Here is a 16,800-nt window from a genome sequence, read left to right as displayed (position 1 = left end):
ATGGGGCATTATACAATAACTCCGGGGGACGTGTCTGGGTGATGACTGGAGAGGTGACTGCCGGGTATGGGACATTATACAGTAACACCAGGGGATGTGTATGGGTGATGACTGGAGAGGTGACTGCTGGGAATGGTACATTATACAGTAACACCAGAGGACGTGTCTGGGAGATGACTGGAGAGGTGACTGCTGGAAAAGGGGCATTGTACAGTATCCCACAGGAGGATCAGGTAGGTGGGATTTAGGGTCTCCTCAATATACCAAAGTGACTATCACTATATGATCTGTAGAGGAGCTGTGTGTCTCATACACTGATATTATAATGTTTCACCTCAGTTTAATCTGACTGTATGCAAATGTCATTATAGTGTTTTTTTTTCTTTTTAGGTACAACGTCTGTCTGATATTAAAACAGAAGATATAGAGGGAGAAGAAGAGACGTATGTGGCTGATATAAAGGCAGAAGATATGGAGGGAGAAGAAGAGACATATGTGACTGATATAAAGGCAGAAGATACAGAGGAAGAAAAAGAGACGTATGTGACTGATATAAACACAGAAGATATAGAGGGAGAAGAAGAGACGTATGTGACTGATATAAAGGCAGAAGATATAGAGGGAGAAGAAGAGACGTATGTGACTGATATAAAGGCAGAAGATATAGAGGGAGAAGAAGAGACGTATGTTAGGGGTGATCAACAGTGTAAGGAGGAGGAGATCCCTACAGATATCAGCACAGGTGAGTAATAAACACTTATTACAGAACAGAGTTACATATTCTCCTTCCTCAGTCACTACAACAATCTCTTATCCTACACCCTCCTCTGTCAGTACAAACTAATGAGGGAACTGTATCTGCCCTGTGAGGGAGTCAGGAGCCATCAGCCCTTATTATACTCCTGCTCTCCCCTCACATCATGTCACTGTGTGTTACCAGCCCAGAGATCTGACCAGTCTCCTCCCCACACTTTCTTGTGTATCTCATACATCAGGACCCGTCAGCCCCTATTATACTCCTGCTCTCCCCCTCACATCATGTCACTGTGTGTTACCAGCCCAGAGATGTGACCAGTCTCCTCCCCACACTCTCTGGTGTATCTCATACATCAGGAGCCACCAGCCCCTATTATACTCCTGCTGTCCCCCTCACATCATGTCACTGTGTGTTACCCGCACAGAGATCTGACCAGTCTCCTCCCCACACTCTCTGGTGTATCTCATACATCAGGAGCCATAAGCCCTTATTATGCACCTGCTCTCCCCCTCACATCATGTCACTGTGTGTTACCAGCCCAGAGATCTGACCAGTCTCCTCCCCACACTCTCTGGTGTATCTCATACATCAGGGGCCAGCAGCCCCTATTATACTCTTGCTCTCCCCCTCACATCATGTCACTATGTGTTACCAGTCCAGAGATCTGACCAGTCTCCTCCCCACACTCTCTGGTGTATCTCATACATCAGGAGCCATCAGCCCCTGTTATACTCATGCTCTGCCCCTCACATCATGTCACTGTGTGTCACCAGCCCAGAGATCTGACCAGTCTCCTCCCCACACTCTCTGGTGTATCTCATACATCAGGAGCCATCAGCCCCTATTATACTCCTGCTCTCCCCCTCACATCATGTCACTGTGTGTTACCAGCCCTGAGATCTGACCAGTCTCCTCCCCACACTCTCTGGTGTATCTCATACATCAGGAGCCATCAGCCCCTATTATACTCCTGCTCTCCCCCTCACATCATGTCACTGTGTGTTACCAGCCCAGAGATGTGACCAGTCTCCTCCCACACTCTCTGGTGTATCTCATACATCAGGAGCTATCAGCCCCTATTATACTCATGCTCTCACCCTCACATCATATCACTGTATGTTACCAGCCCAGAAATCTGACCAGTCTCTTCCCCACACTCTCTGGTGTATCTCATACATCAGGAGCCATCAGCCCCTATTATACTCCTGCTCTCCCCCTCACATCATGTCACTGTGTGTTTCCAGCCTAGAGATCTGACCAGTCTCCTCCCCACACTCTCTGGTGTATCTCATACATCAGGAGCCATCAGCCCCTATTATACTCCTGCTCTCCCCCTCACATCATGTCACTGTGTGTTTTCAGCCTAGAGATCTGACCAGTCTCCTCCCCACACTCTCTGGTGTATCTCATACATCAGGAGCCATCAGCCCCTATTATACTCCTGCTCTCCCCCTCACATCATGTCACTGTGTGTTTCCAGCCCAGAGATCTGACCAGTCTCCTCCCCATACTCTCTGGTGTATCTCATACATCAGGAGCCATCAGCCCCTGTTATACTCCTGCTCTCCCCCTCACATCATGTCACTGTGTGTCACCAGCCCAGAGATCTGACCAGTCTCCTCCCCACACTCTCTGGTGTATCGCATACATCAGGAGCCATCAGCCCCTATTATACTCCTGCTCTCTCCCTCACATTATGTCACTGTGTGTTACCAGCCCAGAGATCTGACCAGTCTCCTCCCCACACTTTCTGGTGTATCTCATACATCAGGACCCATCAGCCCCTATTATACTCCTGCTCTCCCCCTCACATCATGTCACTGTGTGTTTCCAGCCCAGAGATCTGACCAGTCTCCTCCCCACACTCTCTGGTGTATCTCATACATCAGGAGCCATAAGCCCTTATTATGCACCTGCTCTCCCCCTCACATCATGTCACTGTGTGTTACCAGCCCAGAGATCTGACCAGTCTCCTCCCCACACTCTCTGGTGTATCTCATACATCAGGGGCCAGCAGCCCCTATTATACTCTTGCTCTCCCCCTCACATCATGTCACTATGTGTTACCAGTCCAGAGATCTGACCAGTCTCCTCCCCACACTCTCTGGTGTATCTCATACATCAGGAGCCATCAGCCCCTGTTATACTCATGCTCTGCCCCTCACATCATGTCACTGTGTGTCACCAGCCCAGAGATCTGACCAGTCTCCTCCCCACACTCTCTGGTGTATCTCATACATCAGGAGCCATCAGCCCCTATTATACTCCTGCTCTCCCCCTCACATCATGTCACTGTGTGTTACCAGCCCTGAGATCTGACCAGTCTCCTCCCCACACTCTCTGGTGTATCTCATACATCAGGACCCATCAGCCCCTATTATACTCCTGCTCTCCCCCTCACATCATGTCACTGTGTGTTACCAGCCCAGAGATCTGACCAGTCTCCTCCCCACACTCTCTGGTGTATCTTATATATCAGGAGCCATAAGCCATTATTATACTCCTGCTCTCCCCCTCACATCATGTCACTGTGTGTTTCCAGCCTAGAGATCTGACCAGTCTCCTCCCCACACTCTCTGGTGTATCTCATACATCAGGAGCCATCAGCCCCTATTATACTCCTGCTCTCCCCCTCACATCATTTCACTGTGTGTTTCCAGCCTAGAGATCTGACCAGTCTCCTCCCCACACTCTGGTGTATCTCATACATCAGGAGCCATCAGCCCCTGTTATACTCATGCTCTCCCCCTCACATCATGTCACTGTGTGTCACCAGCCCAGAGATCTGACCAGTCTCCTCCCCACACTCTCTGGTGTATCTCATACATCAGGAGCCATCAGCCCCTATTATACTCCTGCTCTCCCCATCACATCATGTCACTGTGTGTCACCAGCCCAGAGATCTGACCAGTCTCCTCCCCACACTTTCTGGTGTATATCATACATCAGGACCCATCAGCCCCTATTATTCTCCTGCTCTCCCCCTCACATCATGTCACTGTGTGTTACCAGCCCAGAGATGTGACCAGTCTCCTTCCCACACTCTCTGGTGTATCTCATACATCAGGAGCCATCAGCCCCTATTATACTCCTGCTCTCCCCCTCACATCATGTCACTGTGTGTTACCCGCACAGAGATTTGACCAGTCTCCTCCCCACACTCTCTGGTGTATCTCATACATCAGGAGCCATAAGCCCTTATTATGCACCTGCTCTCCCCCTCACATCATGTCACTGTGTGTTACCAGCCCAGAGATCTGACCAGTCTCCTCCCCACACTCTCTGGTGTATCTCATACATCAGGAGCCATCAGCCCCTGTTATACTCATGCTCTCCCCCTCACATCATGTCACTGTGTGTCACCAGCCCAGAGGTCTGACCAGTCTTCTCCCCACACTCTCTGGTGTATCTTATACATCAGGAGCCATAAGCCCTTATTATGCACCTGCTCTCCCCCTCACATCATGTCACTGTGTGTTACCAGCCCAGAGATCTGACCAGTCTCCTCCCCACACTCTCTGGTGTATCTCATACATCAGGAGCCATCAGCCCCTATTATACTCCTGCTCTCCCCCTCACATCATGTCACTGTGTGTTTCCAGCCCAGAGATCTGACCAGTCTCCTCCCCATACTCTCTGGTGTATCTCATACATCAGGAGCCATCAGCCCCTGTTATACTCATGCTCTCCCCCTCACATCATGTCACTGTGTGTCACCAGCCCAGAGATCTGACCAGTCTCCTCCCCACACTCTCTGGTGTATCGCATACATCAGGAGCTATGAGCCCCTATTATACTCATGCTCTCACCCTCACATCATATCACTGTATGTTACCAGCCCAGAGATCTGACCAGTCTCCTCCCCACACTCTCTGGTGTATCTCATACATCAGGAGCCATCAGCCCCTATTATACTCCTGCTCTCCCCCTCACATCATGTCACTGTGTGTTTCCAGCCTAGAGATCTGACCAGTCTCCTCCCCACACTCTCTGGTGTATCTCATACATCAGGAGCCATCAGCCCCTATTATACTCCTGCTCTCCCCCTCACATCATGTCACTGTGTGTTTTCAGCCTAGAGATCTGACCAGTCTCCTCCCCACACTCTCTGGTGTATCTCATACATCAGGAGCCATCAGTCCCTATTATACTCCTGCTCTCCCCCTCACATCATGTCACTGTGTGTTTCCAGCCCAGAGATCTGACCAGTCTCCTCCCCATACTCTCTGGTGTATCTCATACATCAGGAGCCATCAGCCCCTGTTATACTCATGCTCTCCCCCTCACATCATGTCACTGTGTGTCACCAGCCCAGAGATCTGACCAGTCTCCTCCCCACACTCTCTGGTGTATCGCATACATCAGGAGCCATCAGCCCCTATTATACTCCTGCTCTCCCCCTCACATCATGTCACTGTGTGTTACCAGCCCTGAGATCTGACCAGTCTCCTCCCCACACTCTCTGGTGTATCTCATACATCAGGACCCATCAGCCCCTATTATACTCCTGCTCTCCCCCTCACATCATGTCACTGTGTGTTACCAGCCCAGAGATCTGACCAGTCTCCTCCCCACACTTTCTGGTGTATCTCATACATCAGGACCCATCAGCCCCTATTATACTCCTGCTCTCCCCCTCACATCATGTCACTGTGTGTTACCAGCCCAGAGATCTGACCAGTCTCCTCCCCACACTCTCTGGTGTATCTTATATATCAGGAGCCATAAGCCCTTATTATGCACCTGCTCTCCCCCTCACATCATGTCACTGTGTGTTACCAGCCCAGAGATCTGACCAGTCTCCTCCCCACACTCTCTGGTGTATCTCATACATCAGGAGCCATCAGCCCCTATTATACTCCTGCTCTCCCCCTCACATCATGTCACTGTGTGTTACCAGCCCAGAGATCTGACCAGTCTCCTCCCCACACTCTCTGGTGTATCTCATACATCAGGAGCCATCAGCCCCTATTATACTCCTGCTCTCCCCCTCACATCATGTCACTGTGTGTTTCCAGCCTAGAGATCTGACCAGTCTCCTCCCCACACTCTGGTGTATCTCATACATCAGGAGCCATCAGCCCCTGTTATACTCATGCTCTCCCCCTCACATCATGTCACTGTGTGTCACCAGCCCAGAGATCTGACCAGTCTCCTCCCCACACTCTCTGGTGTATCTCATACATCAGGAGTCATCAGCCCCTATTATACTCCTGCTCTCCCCATCACATCATGTCACTGTGTGTCACCAGCCCAGAGATCTGACCAGTCTCCTCCCCACACTTTCTGGTGTATATCATACATCAGGACCCATCAGCCCCTATTATACTCCTGCTCTCCCCCTCACATCATGTCACTGTGTGTTACCAGCCCAGAGATGTGACCAGTCTCCTTCCCACACTCTCTGGTGTATCTCATACATCAGGAGCCATCAGCCCCTATTATACTCCTGCTCTCCCCCTCACATCATGTCACTGTGTGTTACCCGCACAGAGATTTGACCAGTCTCCTCCCCACACTCTCTGGTGTATCTCATACATCAGGAGCCATCAGCCCTTATTATGCACCTGCTCTCCCCCTCACATCATGTCACTGTGTGTTACCAGCCCAGAGATCTGACCAGTCTCCTCCCCACACTCTCTGGTGTATCTCATACATCAGGAGCCATCAGCCCCTATTATACTCCTGCTCTCCCCCTCACATCATGTCACTGTGTGTTTCCAGCCTAGAGATCTGACCAGTCTCCTCCCCACACTCTCTGGTGTATCTCATACATCAGGAGCCATCAGCCCCTATTATACTCCTGCTCTCCCCCTCACATCATGTCACTGTGTGTTTTCAGCCTAGAGATCTGACCAGTCTCCTCCCCACACTCTCTGGTGTATCTCATACATCAGGAGCCATCAGCCCCTATTATACTCCTGCTCTCCCCCTCACATCATGTCACTGTGTGTTTCCAGCCCAGAGATCTGACCAGTCTCCTCCCCATACTCTCTGGTGTATCTCATACATCAGGAGCCATCAGCCCCTGTTATACTCCTGCTCTCCCCCTCACATCATGTCACTGTGTGTCACCAGCCCAGAGATCTGACCAGTCTCCTCCCCACACTCTCTGGTGTATCGCATACATCAGGAGCCATCAGCCCCTATTATACTCCTGCTCTCTCCCTCACATTATGTCACTGTGTGTTACCAGCCCAGAGATCTGACCAGTCTCCTCCCCACACTTTCTGGTGTATCTCATACATCAGGACCCATCAGCCCCTATTATACTCCTGCTCTCCCCCTCACATCATGTCACTGTGTGTTTCCAGCCCAGAGATCTGACCAGTCTCCTCCCCACACTCTCTGGTGTATCTCATACATCAGGAGCCATAAGCCCTTATTATGCACCTGCTCTCCCCCTCACATCATGTCACTGTGTGTTACCAGCCCAGAGATCTGACCAGTCTCCTCCCCACACTCTCTGGTGTATCTCATACATCAGGGGCCAGCAGCCCCTATTATACTCTTGCTCTCCCCCTCACATCATGTCACTATGTGTTACCAGTCCAGAGATCTGACCAGTCTCCTCCCCACACTCTCTGGTGTATCTCATACATCAGGAGCCATCAGCCCCTGTTATACTCATGCTCTGCCCCTCACATCATGTCACTGTGTGTCACCAGCCCAGAGATCTGACCAGTCTCCTCCCCACACTCTCTGGTGTATCTCATACATCAGGAGCCATCAGCCCCTATTATACTCCTGCTCTCCCCCTCACATCATGTCACTGTGTGTTACCAGCCCTGAGATCTGACCAGTCTCCTCCCCACACTCTCTGGTGTATCTCATACATCAGGACCCATCAGCCCCTATTATACTCCTGCTCTCCCCGTCACATCATGTCACTGTGTGTTACCAGCCCAGAGATCTGACCAGTCTCCTCCCCACACTCTCTGGTGTATCTTATATATCAGGAGCCATAAGCCATTATTATACTCCTGCTCTCCCCCTCACATCATGTCACTGTGTGTTTCCAGCCTAGAGATCTGACCAGTCTCCTCCCCACACTCTCTGGTGTATCTCATACATCAGGAGCCATCAGCCCCTATTATACTCCTGCTCTCCCCCTCACATCATTTCACTGTGTGTTTCCAGCCTAGAGATCTGACCAGTCTCCTCCCCACACTCTGGTGTATCTCATACATCAGGAGCCATCAGCCCCTGTTATACTCATGCTCTCCCCCTCACATCATGTCACTGTGTGTCACCAGCCCAGAGATCTGACCAGTCTCCTCCCCACACTCTCTGGTGTATCTCATACATCAGGAGCCATCAGCCCCTATTATACTCCTGCTCTCCCCATCACATCATGTCACTGTGTGTCACCAGCCCAGAGATCTGACCAGTCTCCTCCCCACACTTTCTGGTGTATATCATACATCAGGACCCATCAGCCCCTATTATTCTCCTGCTCTCCCCCTCACATCATGTCACTGTGTGTTACCAGCCCAGAGATGTGACCAGTCTCCTTCCCACACTCTCTGGTGTATCTCATACATCAGGAGCCATCAGCCCCTATTATACTCCTGCTCTCCCCCTCACATCATGTCACTGTGTGTTACCCGCACAGAGATTTGACCAGTCTCCTCCCCACACTCTCTGGTGTATCTCATACATCAGGAGCCATAAGCCCTTATTATGCACCTGCTCTCCCCCTCACATCATGTCACTGTGTGTTACCAGCCCAGAGATCTGACCAGTCTCCTCCCCACACTCTCTGGTGTATCTCATACATCAGGAGCCATCAGCCCCTGTTATACTCATGCTCTCCCCCTCACATCATGTCACTGTGTGTCACCAGCCCAGAGGTCTGACCAGTCTTCTCCCCACACTCTCTGGTGTATCTTATACATCAGGAGCCATAAGCCCTTATTATGCACCTGCTCTCCCCCTCACATCATGTCACTGTGTGTTACCAGCCCAGAGATCTGACCAGTCTCCTCCCCACACTCTCTGGTGTATCTCATACATCAGGAGCCATCAGCCCCTATTATACTCCTGCTCTCCCCCTCACATCATGTCACTGTGTGTTTCCAGCCCAGAGATCTGACCAGTCTCCTCCCCATACTCTCTGGTGTATCTCATACATCAGGAGCCATCAGCCCCTGTTATACTCATGCTCTCCCCCTCACATCATGTCACTGTGTGTCACCAGCCCAGAGATCTGACCAGTCTCCTCCCCACACTCTCTGGTGTATCGCATACATCAGGAGCTATGAGCCCCTATTATACTCATGCTCTCACCCTCACATCATATCACTGTATGTTACCAGCCCAGAGATCTGACCAGTCTCCTCCCCACACTCTCTGGTGTATCTCATACATCAGGAGCCATCAGCCCCTATTATACTCCTGCTCTCCCCCTCACATCATGTCACTGTGTGTTTCCAGCCTAGAGATCTGACCAGTCTCCTCCCCACACTCTCTGGTGTATCTCATACATCAGGAGCCATCAGCCCCTATTATACTCCTGCTCTCCCCCTCACATCATGTCACTGTGTGTTTTCAGCCTAGAGATCTGACCAGTCTCCTCCCCACACTCTCTGGTGTATCTCATACATCAGGAGCCATCAGTCCCTATTATACTCCTGCTCTCCCCCTCACATCATGTCACTGTGTGTTTCCAGCCCAGAGATCTGACCAGTCTCCTCCCCATACTCTCTGGTGTATCTCATACATCAGGAGCCATCAGCCCCTGTTATACTCATGCTCTCCCCCTCACATCATGTCACTGTGTGTCACCAGCCCAGAGATCTGACCAGTCTCCTCCCCACACTCTCTGGTGTATCGCATACATCAGGAGCCATCAGCCCCTATTATACTCCTGCTCTCCCCCTCACATCATGTCACTGTGTGTTACCAGCCCTGAGATCTGACCAGTCTCCTCCCCACACTCTCTGGTGTATCTCATACATCAGGACCCATCAGCCCCTATTATACTCCTGCTCTCCCCCTCACATCATGTCACTGTGTGTTACCAGCCCAGAGATCTGACCAGTCTCCTCCCCACACTTTCTGGTGTATCTCATACATCAGGACCCATCAGCCCCTATTATACTCCTGCTCTCCCCCTCACATCATGTCACTGTGTGTTACCAGCCCAGAGATCTGACCAGTCTCCTCCCCACACTCTCTGGTGTATCTTATATATCAGGAGCCATAAGCCCTTATTATGCACCTGCTCTCCCCCTCACATCATGTCACTGTGTGTTACCAGCCCAGAGATCTGACCAGTCTCCTCCCCACACTCTCTGGTGTATCTCATACATCAGGAGCCATCAGCCCCTATTATACTCCTGCTCTCCCCCTCACATCATGTCACTGTGTGTTACCAGCCCAGAGATCTGACCAGTCTCCTCCCCACACTCTCTGGTGTATCTCATACATCAGGAGCCATCAGCCCCTATTATACTCCTGCTCTCCCCCTCACATCATGTCACTGTGTGTTTCCAGCCTAGAGATCTGACCAGTCTCCTCCCCACACTCTGGTGTATCTCATACATCAGGAGCCATCAGCCCCTGTTATACTCATGCTCTCCCCCTCACATCATGTCACTGTGTGTCACCAGCCCAGAGATCTGACCAGTCTCCTCCCCACACTCTCTGGTGTATCTCATACATCAGGAGTCATCAGCCCCTATTATACTCCTGCTCTCCCCATCACATCATGTCACTGTGTGTCACCAGCCCAGAGATCTGACCAGTCTCCTCCCCACACTTTCTGGTGTATATCATACATCAGGACCCATCAGCCCCTATTATACTCCTGCTCTCCCCCTCACATCATGTCACTGTGTGTTACCAGCCCAGAGATGTGACCAGTCTCCTTCCCACACTCTCTGGTGTATCTCATACATCAGGAGCCATCAGCCCCTATTATACTCCTGCTCTCCCCCTCACATCATGTCACTGTGTGTTACCCGCACAGAGATTTGACCAGTCTCCTCCCCACACTCTCTGGTGTATCTCATACATCAGGAGCCATCAGCCCTTATTATGCACCTGCTCTCCCCCTCACATCATGTCACTGTGTGTTACCAGCCCAGAGATCTGACCAGTCTCCTCCCCACACTCTCTGGTGTATCTCATACATCAGGAGCCATCAGCCCCTGTTATACTCATGCTCTCCCCCTCACATCATGTCACTGTGTGTCACCAGCCCAGAGATCTGACCAGTCTTCTCCCCACACTCTCTGGTGTATCTTATACATCAGGAGCCATAAGCCCTTATTATGCACCTGCTCTCCCCCTCACATCATGTCACTGTGTGTTACCAGCCCAGAGATCTGACCAGTCTCCTCCCCACACTCTCTGGTGTATCTCATACATCCGGAGCCATCAGCCCCTATTATACTCCTGCTCTCCCCCTCACATCATGTCACTGTGTGTTACCAGCCCAGAGATGTGACCAGTCTCCTTCCCACACTCTCTGGTGTATCTCATACATCAGGAGCCATCAGCCCCTATTATACTCCTGCTCTCCCCCTCACATCATGTCACTGTGTGTTACCCGCACAGAGATTTGACCAGTCTCCTCCCCACACTCTCTGGTGTATCTCATACATCAGGAGCCATAAGCCCTTATTATGCACCTGCTCTCCCCCTCACATCATGTCACTGTGTGTTACCAGCCCAGAGATCTGACCAGTCTCCTCCCCACACTCTCTGGTGTATCTCATACATCAGGAGCCATCAGCCCCTGTTATACTCATGCTCTCCCCCTCACATCATGTCACTGTGTGTCACCAGCCCAGAGATCTGACCAGTCTTCTCCCCACACTCTCTGGTGTATCTTATACATCAGGAGCCATAAGCCCTTATTATGCACCTGCTCTCCCCCTCACATCATGTCACTGTGTGTTACCAGCCCAGAGATCTGTCCAGTCTCCTCCCCACACTCTCTGGTGTATCTCATACATTAGGAGCCATCAGCCCCTGTTATACTCATGCTCTCCCCCTCACATCATGTCACTGTGTGTCACCAGCCCAGAGATCTGACCAGTCTCCTCCCCACACTCTCTGGTGTATCTCATACATCAGGAGCCATCAGCCCCTATTATACTCCTGCTCTCCCCATCACATCATGTCACTGTGTGTCACCAGCCCAGAGATCTGACCAGTCTCCTCCCCACACTTTCTGGTGTATATCATACATCAGGACCCATCAGCCCCTATTATTCTCCTGCTCTCCCCCTCACATCATGTCACTGTGTGTTACCAGCCCAGAGATGTGACCAGTCTCCTTCCCACACTCTCTGGTGTATCTCATACATCAGGAGCCATCAGCCCCTATTATACTCCTGCTCTCCCCCTCACATCATGTCACTGTGTTACCCGCACAGAGATTTGACCAGTCTCCTCCCCACACTCTCTGGTGTATCTCATACATCAGGAGCCATAAGCCCTTATTATGCACCTGCTCTCCACCTCACATCATGTCACTGTGTGTTACCAGCCCAGAGATCTGACCAGTCTCCTCCCCACACTCTCTGGTGTATCTCATACATCAGGAGCCATCAGCCCCTGTTATACTCATGCTCTCCCCCTCACATCATTTCACTGTGTGTCACCAGCCCAGAGATCTGACCAGTCTCCTCCCCACACTCTCTGGTGTATCTCATACATCAGGAGCCATCAGCCCCTATTATACTCCTGCTCTCCCCCTCACATCATGTCACTGTGTGTTTCCAGCCTAGAGATCTGACCAGTCTCCTCCCCACACTCTCTGGTGTATCTCATACATCAGGAGCCATCAGCCCCTATTATACTCCTGCTCTCCCCCTCACATCATGTCACTGTGTGTTACCAGCCCAGAGATCTGACCAGTCTCCTCCCTACACTCTCTGGTGTATCTCATACATCAGGAGCCATCAGCCCCTATTATACTCCTGCTCTCCTCACATCATGTCACTGTGTGTGTTACCAGCCCAGAGATCTGACCAGTCTCCTCCCCACACTCTCTGGTGTATCTCATACATCAGAAGCCAGCAGCCCCTATTATACTCCTGCTCTCCCCCTCACATCATATCACTGTGTGTTACAGGACGATAGTATAAGGTATATAGTCACGGGAAGAGATGTGTCACATAAATGTAATGTACATCAGAGCGGTATGGACAGTAGATCAATGTTTCTATCAGTAGTTACTGGAGAAGCATCTCCGAGTATTCTCAGACAGCGGTTTTGCCAGGAAAGCAATGGGATTATGGCAGAGGTGGGAAAGCTGATATATTGTGTAGAGAGAGTCACCTCAAGCGTTCCATGTATCAGGCTAGGAGTATACAGTGGCCGAATAGCTGAGACTGAGGCAGGATATTCCAAGGGACTGGTCCCTACATCAGGAAGTCTTCCAGCTACCGATAGAAAGATTTGGGCTTCAAGTAGACATTATGGCAGCAGCTCATGTCACCTGTAGTAATCCCACATGATCTCTCAGTGTTAGTTATACTCCAGTCCAATCATCCTAGTTTAAAAATAAAATAAATATAACCGCAATGCTTACATGTAATAATGTCATTTATATAATTATATATTGTACCATGGGACACCCTGGGTCTCGTCTACTCATTTTATAGTAAACAGACATTTTTCATTATAATCTTTACAATATTAATGTTACAGGAAAATGTCACATTTCCATAATGTATTTTATTTCCAGCAGATGGACACACAAGCAGGAATATCTCAGAAGGACATCTAATGTTATCCCCGGATTGTGACATAAAAGATAATGACAGTAGACCGGATTCTCCAGGAGCTAACCCCATTACCCCAATTATACATCCAACTCTATTTGCTGATTCTGGGAAATGTTCTCCTGATCACTCTGATATTGATGCATCTGTCACAGCTCTGACAGTAGATACAGAGTTTCCCTGTTCTATAGATGCCAAATGTTTTACACAGAACACAAAGCTTATTACCCATCAGACAGCTAAGGCAGGACAGAGGCCATTTCCATGTTCTGAGTGTGGGAAATGTTTTACATACAAATCACTTCTTGTAAGACATGAGAGAAGTCACACAGGTGAGAAGCCATTTCCATGTTCTGAGTGTGGAAAATCTTTTATACAAAAATCAGCTCTTGTTATACATGAGAGAAGTCACACAGGTGAGAAACCATTTCCATGTTCCGAGTGTGGGAAATGTTTTACACTGAAATCACATCTTCTTAGACATGTGAAAATCCATACAGGTGATAGGCCATTTCCATGTTCTGAGTGTGGGAAATGTTTTATAGATAAGTCACATCTTGTTAGACATGAGAGAAGTCATACAGGTGAGAAACAATTTCCATGTTCTGAGTGTGGGAAATGTTTTATAGATAAGTCACATCTTGTTAGACATGAGAGAAGTCATACAGGTGAGAAACAATTTCCATGTTCTGAGTGTGGGAAATGTTTTATAGATAAGTCAAATCTTGTTAGACATGAGAGAAGTCATACAGGTGAGAAACAATTTCCATGTTCTGAGTGTGGGAAATGTTTTCTAGAGAAATCACATCTTGTTACACATGAGAGAAAACACACCGGTGAGAAACCATTTCAATGTTCTGAGTGTGGGAAATGTTTTGGACAGAAATCATATCTTGTTACACATCACAGAAGTCACACAGGTGAGAAGCCATTTCCATGTTCTGAGTGTGGGAAATGTTTTACACATAAGTCACAACTTGTTAGACATGAGATAAGTCATACAGGTGAAGAACCATTTCCATGTTCTGAGTGTGGGAAATGTTTTATAGTTAAGTCACAACTTATTAGACATGAGAGACATCACACAGGTGAGAAGCCATTTCCATGTTCTGAGTGTGGGAAATGTTTTGTACAGAAATCAGAACTTGTTACACATAGGAGAATACACACAGGTGAGAAACCATTTCCATGTTCTGAGTGTGGGAAATGTTTTATACAAAAATCAAATCTTGTTCGACATGAGAGAAGTCACACCTACAAAGGGCAAGGCTTCAGCGTTACCATCCAACATGGGGGAAGCTTTCTCTCTGACCTCTCATTACACAACGTATCCTGATCCCGGTTCTATGTGACCTCTCACATCTATCACTTGTGTCACATTACATCTCATACCTGTAGTTTTATGTTTCTGTTGTTTCCCTGTTACCTGTTCTGTAAGATCACCTGCTCTCATTGTGTGGATGGGGGAGGTGGGGGGGCCCGGTCACTTTCTAGCATGAGTGGTAGTTTCTGGAACTAGATTGCCCAGAGGAGTGTGTTAGTACCAGCCTGGGGTGATGGAGTGTGGGAGTACCATCCTGGAGGTGACGGGGGTGAGCGCTTATTACCTAATAATAGGGATACGATCTGACTATCATGTCCCTGCTACACTTCCGCTCTGCCTAATAATGAGTGCCACTTTATATACGGGCAGCTGTGCCAGTGTCACCCCACGTCTGTATCTCACAGGCTGTCACATAAGCCCCTATATCTGTTGTAGATGCAATAATCAGCCTTGGGCACAATTATATATATAAGTCAATTTGTGGCAGTACTCCCACGACATGAGTTAAAGTCCGGTACCCGTGCAGCGACGAAGCAATGGGCGGCACTCAGGTCACAGAAAATACAAACAGACATACCTTATATCCCCCCTCATGTGCAATGAATTTCCACGTGGTTGCAGCGTTCTGACGCCCACAGATGACGTCATCATGCCGCCCCGCCTACCGGAGATTTCATAATAGATACAAACTGAAACATAGAAACAAGAATTGTTATACACAAAACAATTTAAGATGTAAAATCCAGGTGCAACAATTAAATTGGAAAGTGGAAGAAGAAGAAGAAAGAATGCAAGGAAATGACAGACTGAATGTTTTTAAACTAAATTATAACACATTTATTCAATAAACATAAAAAATGCTATATAAGCACAATAAAAAGGACGGTTCGTATCTAGAACTTATTTCCAGTGTCAGTCCCTTTAAATAAAATTGATCCACAAAGTCACAGCCTAATCGGCTTCAAGTGTCCTGAGACCTGTTTTCCTTTGCCACAAGGGTTTCTGATATTGTAAACCGTGCTTTTTACATATGGTGTGCTATAAAAGTCACACTGTGGTCTCATAAAGTGCCTTTGCGTAAGTAAAACAAAACGGTAGGACCATATACACCCTATTTGCATTAGTGTATGCCGACGCAGTTACTCCTGATAACAATATACGCTGCTTGTACTTTCTGATATTAGTTCGTACTGATCGTATACCTTTTACACTCCGCTCCGTCCGCCGGGTCTCCGTCTCTGTCCGGGCTCTCTGTCTGGACTCCCACTTTAGTTATTAGCCGGCCGCCGCCTCCCAGAGCCGCAGTGCTTCTCCGTTCTGCACTGCTGGTGGGCTTTGGAACGCACCACTCTGGCTTCCGGTTTCGCGGTCCGCGGCTTCCGGGGGTGTGTGCGGTCAGCTTTCACTTGGGTGATTGAGTCCTCTCGGTGCAGCTCCAACGCGTTTCCCCCCCTCAGGGGCTTCGTTAGGGATAGCTGCATACCCAATCTATTAGCTTTATATAGGCTAAGTCCATGCATTGATTGAACTTAATTATCCAATCAGTTATTAATCACTTGGTTATTCCGTTAATTGAAACACATTGTTGCGCCTGGATTTTACATCCTAATTCTATAACCAGCAAGGGCAACGGTTTATCCTACGGCTGCAGATTTAAATTCTAAACACTTTTTCTCTAAGGAGTTTGCGCAGATAATATTTCCTTCACTTTATTTTTCTAACCCCTAACATTGTCAGCAGCACTCCGAACCCATCAGATACATATAAAGAAAATTTTAATTTTAAGGCAGGAACGAATGAAAAAACTAAAAGATATATTTAGTGAGGAAGACCCGCCGCAGGCAACACCAATACAGGTGGATAATGTCTGCACGCTTTTTCTGAGATATGAAAAACTACTCATCTCATATCTGAGATAAAGCAGTGGTGGGACGCCACCACCCTAACAAAATATCTGGAAAACAAATTAATCCCAAGAG

General features: G+C 48.8%; 1 protein-coding gene across 1 annotated transcript; it reads left to right on the top strand.

Moving 5' to 3' along the window:
• The first annotated feature begins 400 nt into the window (after positions 1–400).
• On the top strand, positions 401–15,006 carry LOC134984246 (gastrula zinc finger protein XlCGF26.1-like). The gene is made up of 2 exons (XM_063949870.1): positions 401–742; positions 13,464–15,006. The coding sequence occupies exons 1-2, from the start codon at positions 472–474 to the stop codon at positions 14,831–14,833; spliced, it is 1,641 nt and encodes a 546-aa protein (XP_063805940.1). The 5' UTR covers positions 401–471; the 3' UTR covers positions 14,834–15,006.
• The last annotated feature ends 1,794 nt before the right edge of the window (positions 15,007–16,800 follow it).

This window comes from Pseudophryne corroboree (assembly GCF_028390025.1).
Source record: "Pseudophryne corroboree isolate aPseCor3 chromosome 3 unlocalized genomic scaffold, aPseCor3.hap2 SUPER_3_unloc_43, whole genome shotgun sequence".
Lineage (NCBI taxonomy): Eukaryota > Metazoa > Chordata > Amphibia > Anura > Myobatrachidae > Pseudophryne > Pseudophryne corroboree.
This window is presented reverse-complemented; position numbering and strand designations above follow the sequence as displayed.

Excerpts from the sequence above, each read along its gene's own strand:
- LOC134984246 (XM_063949870.1), top strand. The coding sequence starts at position 472 with ATGGAGGGAGAAGAAGAGACATATGTGACTGATATAAAGGCAGAAGAT. Across the intron at positions 743-13,463 it reads CCCTACAGATATCAGCACAG|ATGGACACACAAGCAGGAAT; the intron begins GTGAGTAATAAA and ends TATTTCCAGCAG.